General features: G+C 34.8%; 1 protein-coding gene across 1 annotated transcript; it reads right to left on the reverse strand.

Moving 5' to 3' along the window:
* Positions 1–5,391: 5,391 nt before the first annotated feature.
* On the reverse strand, positions 5,392–6,390 carry LOC110904762 (enoyl-CoA delta isomerase 1, peroxisomal). The gene has a single exon (XM_022150615.2). The coding sequence runs from the start codon at positions 6,270–6,272 to the stop codon at positions 5,547–5,549; it is 726 nt and encodes a 241-aa protein (XP_022006307.1). The 5' UTR covers positions 6,273–6,390; the 3' UTR covers positions 5,392–5,546.
* Between the last annotated feature and the right edge of the window lie 226 nt (positions 6,391–6,616).

Genomic DNA, 6,616 nt, shown 5'->3' on the forward strand with positions numbered 1-6,616 from the left:
GTGTCAAAGTTGACCTGAGATAACCAAGAATAATTATCATGTTAAATAAGAATTAATTATCAGAATTCTTTACGAGTTGACATATTTTTCATACTAAAAAGAAAATGGAACACTTTTGAATCGGGATAAGATTTGTCACCTCAGAAATAATGCCACCTCGCCAACCACTATCTCCGCCGTAGCGTTTAGAGGAATGCAACAAACCATTGAAATCTTGAGTTGTGAAAATGAGGGAATAAACCCAATCCTTGTAATCTATGGTTATCTTCCTAAGCTTTTGATTGTTGTCAAGTTGCAATGACCATGAATGTCCACCTGTGCTCGATCCCCATAACCCGATTCGCGTGATTCTTTGACAACCCTGCCATCAAATTACATAAAGTATGAATATTAATTTGAATCTAATTAACGAAAATTATAAGCTTACAATTTGAAATTCCAATGAGTTTTGTAGTTCTTCAACGACTAATCCCATCGTCGGGCGTTTTTTTCGATCGTTTTTCAAGCATTGATAGGCAATCCTTAGAATGTTCGTAACGATTTTGGTGTCATTTGTTTTCGTAGATTGGGGTTGATGATCTCATCTAGTTTTCCCTCTTTGTAATGAAGTTTTGCCAATTTAGATAGAAAGCGACGCTCGTCATTGAATGTTTTAATCACCGCGAGTCTTCCACACAAGACCTCAAATAACACTACACCAAATGAGTACACGTCAGGTTCTTTTGTAAGCACTTCAGTCGTTGTATATAGGGGATCAATATAACCGAGTGTGCCACAAGCATTCGTGACAAGAAATGTAAACTCCTGATTCGTGGGGCCTATTTTATATTAATCTAAAATCCGAAATCTTGGCTTCCCAATTCTCATTTAACAAGAGATTAGAGCTCTTTATGTCACGATGTAACACCCTGTGCCCCTCTCCTACATCACAATGAAGGTAATTAATTCCATGGGCGGCTCCAAGACATATATGAAGCCGTTGCACCCATGTGAGATCCGTGGTGGCCAAGTACTTATCAAGGCTTCCACGAACCTCATGCTTGTAAACAATGATTTTCTCATCACTTTCATTAGAAAATCCAATAAAAGAGACAAGATTATCATGTTTGTAACTAGAGAGCATGACAATTTCCATCAAGAACTCATGTTCTCCTTGCAAGCCCTTAACGTCTAATCGTTTTACAGCAACGGAGGTTATTGACTTGCTAGAGCTAGTGGCAACGGCGAAGAGGGGGAGTTGGCCTTTGTAGACCCTTCCAAATCCACCTTGACCCGACTAACTTAATTTATATCGTTAAGTCAAAATGTATTATATGCAACCCAATTCATACGTAGGAAACGTACAAAATAAAGCACGAAAGCGTGCATCAAATTCACATCAAAACGTAGACAAACTCGGATTTACACAAAAAAGTATACCAAGACAATCGAATATTGTACCGACTATGCGACATGATTGTGTATGACTTATTATCGACCATTTACGTTAACATAGACCAACTTGAATTTTTGACTCGACTCGTTTTCAAACAAAAATTTACGCCGAAATGTACATAAAAAGCAAGCATGAAAAAGTATTATAAATGAAAACAAACTTTACGTCGAAACATACATAAAAAGTAAGCATGGAATCATAAAAAAGCACGCAATAAGTTAAAGTTTTTTAAGTTAATGAACGAAACTATTATGAAAAAAAAACATATTATATATACTCTCAAACGTGTCAAAGTTATATTTGTCTAATCATAAAAAAGTAAGGGATTGAAAATTATATCTCCTAAACTTAAGGGCCAATGGTGGGTGAAAATAAGATTTAACAAAGAAAATTACCAAAGTCGAGGGTCTTTAACAAAGTTGAGGTAAAAAAGGAAACGACCAAAGTCGAGGGTCTAAATTTGATAATTTTTGTAAGTGTAGCGGGAGACAAAGCCGGTGGAAGAGCCCACGTAAAAAAAATAAAAAAACCCTCGAATTTGTACCATTACGTATATACACACATAAAAAATAGTTTTTTTAAGCAAAGGTACAAAAAGGGATAAACTCAAAATTTTAGAAACTCGAGAGGATCAAAATGATATTTACAAAGTTTATAAACATATCGACAAATTAGTTTTTTAAATAGCGAGCGGAAATTATTGAAGAAAAATTAAATATGTAAACACTTTAATAGGATAAAAAAAGTATATTATATATCGTAGATAGGTAAAGTTAAAACATTAGCATCTAAGGGATTATATTGTAAAAAATGTAAAATAATGTAAGGACCAAAAGTAGTAATTTGCAAACTTGAGGGGGTGATTTATCATTGTAGAAATTGTAAAATGAAGTAAGAATCAAAATTAGTAATTTGCAAACTTGAGGGGGGATTTGTTGGTGGCAAAGGCCACCGAGTTTGTGTTATAAGTAGTAGAATTATGTTGAAAATGTAGGTGTTCTAGAGGCATTATTATTTTTAATTTTTTATGTTGAAAATGTAGGTGTTCTATAGACATTATTATTTCCAAACTATAAATTAGGAACATATTTTTGCTTTATATACTTGTAACATACTAACATATGTATTGGGAGATTTTCAAAAAAGTTTTTGCATTTTTCATTTTCAATCCAAATGTTTTTATCTTTTATATTTTAACCCTTTTGGTTTTTTCAAATTTAACCCAAAGCTTTTTAACTTTTCAATATAACCCCAATAATTTTTTTATTTTCAACTTTGGTCTCCCATACTTTTCATCTTTTGCAAGTTTTCGTTTTACGTTTCGTTCTAAATTTTGCGAGTCAATACGCAGCAACATGCATGTGGGGTTTAACGTTTTTTCGCCTATTTTTCCCGTTTGATAGGCAAGTCGCAACACGTCTATTTTTCTCTGTTTGACAAGTCCGTCGCAACGCGCGGATCCTAGATCGACTTAGTTATTCTTTTCTACGTTTTACGTTTTTGTCTAATTGTTTCGCATTAACACGCCACACCGGGCATACGTGGTTCAATGATTTTACGTATATTTTTTGTTCGGTGTTATGTTTTACTTTTTTATTTAATTTATTTTTACAAGCTCTTCTGATATTGGTGTTCGCTGGCAATGATTTGGCATTAGTGCTACTTGACACAATTTGACGAACGTATTTAACCTCTTAAAAGTTTGTTACTAATAATTTGTTTCGAGTTTACCGTTATACCTCCTTTACTTGGCACAATTTGACGAACGTATTTAACCTATTAAAAGTGCTACTTGGCACAATTTGACGAACGTATTTAACAATTTTTTTCATGTGTATATTTTTATGTACGTACCTGTATAAATTCAATTTGCTCGATATGTCGATATAAACTTTTTCTGGAAACGAGTCAGGTCAAATATAATACGTTTTCGTTTAAAAAATATTTTTTACGTGCACATTTTTATGTACGTTTCGGTATATATTTGAGTTGGTGTATGTTTCGACGTAAACTTTTTTAGGAAACGAGTCAGGTGATTTTTATAAATTTTGTTTTGAACCGAGTGGAGTCAAATTGTGGTTTCTTTTTTCCAGTTTTTCAAAAGCTCTAATTCATCTCTTTTGATTATACATGTCAGCTTTTCCATTATACCCGTTACATTTTCTATGTATGACTCAGGTCACATATGATACGTTATGATTGTACGGTATGAATTTGATTTGCTTTATGCTTGATCCAATTGCAATGCTTATATAGGTTATATTGAGTTCAATCAAATACGTCAAAACATGTGTTTTCATATGGTTAAAGCATCATATAACGTTTGGACTAATCTATTCGATGTTTACGATGTACCGCGCCGTAACACGCATGAGTGTCATTGCTAGTTATTTTTAATTTTTAAAGTACAGTATATTTTTTAGTTTGATTTGATGTCCACACAAATTAAATATTTATTAGATAAATTTATGATCTTAACTATACAACCACCACAAGAAAAATGTCCTTTAGTGACATAAAAATGCCACTACGTCAATAATAGCCCGTCACAAAATGGCATAAGGGACTACAGTAAAACAGAAATAGAAACACTACTCATTTTTTTAAAGATCAACATATATTATTCGAACTAGTTTAAGCTCCCATGTGTTACACGGGTTGTATAAAGAAAATATTTCTTATAATTGAAACTACATTTTATGATCTTGAAAGACGACGGCAATTGGCCATGCAATACCACATGTCCACATAAGAGACGTGTCTGTTGAGTTAGCTTTTGACGAAAACGTTCTTACAAAGTTGCGTGATAAAGACATGCATTTTCGATTTCGGTATGCTCTTGTGGAAAATCTGCCACATCTTAAGAAGTCGGGGGTTGGAATAGTTTATTTATGTTTTTATTATTTTTTATATATAACAAACGACATATATATATATAACTAACCATTTCACAGCAACAAAACCAACTGAAAATGAGGTAATTAAATTATCATTTAATTTGTTAAATCCTCCAAGAAAAGGAAATAGCATATTGATATGTTAATTTTTTTATAAAATATAATTTAGGTTAATTTAAAATACACTTTCGGTAACTTTCATCCGGTTTGACCCACTTAAATTTTTGGCTAATATAGTTAATTTTATCAGCTTGATCAGTTGAAAGTAAAACATAACAGCACATTCATAAGTAAATGGGTCAACATAAGATCAGATAAATGGGTCAACATAAGATCAGATAAATGTTCTGCACTTTGTATGTCAAGACCAAACTAAATAGCAAATAACGTCTTATTTTATTTCATTGAATTTTCTTAAGGAACTGTACTAAATCCAAAATCAAATAGGTGATTGTAGTCTTTTTGCTAGGATAGAAGACAATGCTATTTAAAGTTGAGTTACAGCCCTAATTACAAACAATACTGATCCAATTAAGAAATCAAAAAATAAATAAGTAATGACACGATAGTCCTTTATAAGAAATCAAAAAATAAATAAGTAATGAAACGATAGCCCTTTAAAAATATGAATCGTTACCTTGAAGATACAAAACAACTTTGATGATGTTTAAATCGAACAGAAAACGAAAACGTGCGCCTGGTGGTTACAGTTGAGTGGTTGAGGCCTGGTCGGCAACTGGTGGCGTGCGACGATAGTGAGGGCGACAGATGGTTGTGCGACTGAAATGGTACAAAAAATTCATCCCAGCAAGCTGCTAATGCCAACTCAAAATGTCCTTTAGTGACATAAAAATGTCCTTTAGTGATCTTAAATATTTATGATCTTAAATATACAACCACCACAAGAAAAATATTTATTAGATAAATTTATGATCTTAAATATACAACCACCACATGAAAAATGTCCTTTAGTGACATAAAAATGCCACTACGTCAATAATAGCCCGTCACAAAATGGCATAAGGGACTACAGTAAAACAGAAATAGAAACACTACTCATTTTTTAAAGATCAACATATATTATTCGAATTTAAATAATCTAGAACCAACCAACTAGTGGTTCATCACCATAGTAGACGCCACACAGGCTACAAATTCATATCACATAACACATTAATTTATTAAAACATTCCAACAATTTCAATATTAATTTATTAAAGTCTAGACGGCCCAATATTCGCATGTTTCACATCCTCAACAGTCTCATCACACTCCAACGCCGGCAACACATCACCATACAAAACCCTCCGATTCCGACCGTACACCTCTCCATCCCATTTCCTCTTAACCAACTCCTCTGCAACCTTAACCGCCGCTGCAACCGTCTCCTCCGAGCTATCATGCGCCGAGTATATAATCCCCTTCTCCACCGCCACCTCCGCCGTCACCTTCTCAGCTCTCAACACAACATCACGCAATGCCGCCGGAGATCCGATCTTATTCTTCAACAGCTTCACGAACCAATCCGGCACCACAAGCTTAATATCCAACTCACTCATGTAAATAAACCCTCTATCTTTTCTCATCAGAACGTAATCGTGAGCCTGCGCCAGAATAAAGCCGCCGGCGGAGGCGTGGCCGGTTACGGCGGCGATTGTAGGCATCGGGAGCGAGATTAGGTCTCGGACGAGTGACCGGAGTTTGGAGGACATGAGGATGTGGCGAGTTGGATCGGATTGGGCCCACGCGAGGTCGTATCCGTTGGAGAAGTATTTGCCGTGGGCGGTGGTGATTAGGGCGGAGGGAGTGGTGGTTGTTTCGGATCGGATGCGGTGGAGTGCGGCGGTTATTGAGTCGAGTAGCGTGGGGTTTAACCGGTGCTCATCGTCGCCGGTTAGGGTTAGGATGTAAATGTTACCGCGTTTTTCTAACGTGCACATTTTTTTTACTGGAACTCTGAGAGAGAGTGGTGGTTCCTTTACTCTCTTACTAACTTCTATTATATTATATAGATACACTTACATTATATGATTATCGGATAGTTGATGTAAATGGACCAAGTCTGTATTAAAAAAAGGTTTGGTATGAAAATATTTAAATCGAATATTGGATTTTAACAATTCTAATTATTCCTCGTGTTAGCAGTTCCAGTTTAAAAAATAACTGCTAACATTTCCAACTATTAATATATTATCCTCCAACGAATTCTGACTAACTGAACCCTGACTAACTGAACCCTGACATCGTTAGTGTCTGATCGCCAGAAAAACTTTTTTTGCCGGAA

The sequence above is a fragment of the Helianthus annuus genome, chromosome 14 (genome assembly GCF_002127325.2).
Source record: "Helianthus annuus cultivar XRQ/B chromosome 14, HanXRQr2.0-SUNRISE, whole genome shotgun sequence".
NCBI classification, from domain to species: Eukaryota; Viridiplantae; Streptophyta; class Magnoliopsida; order Asterales; family Asteraceae; genus Helianthus; species Helianthus annuus.

Bases quoted from the DNA above. Each gene is read 5' to 3' on its own strand.
- LOC110904762 (XM_022150615.2), bottom strand. From the start codon at position 6,272: ATGTGCACGTTAGAAAAACGCGGTAACATTTACATCCTAACCCTAACC.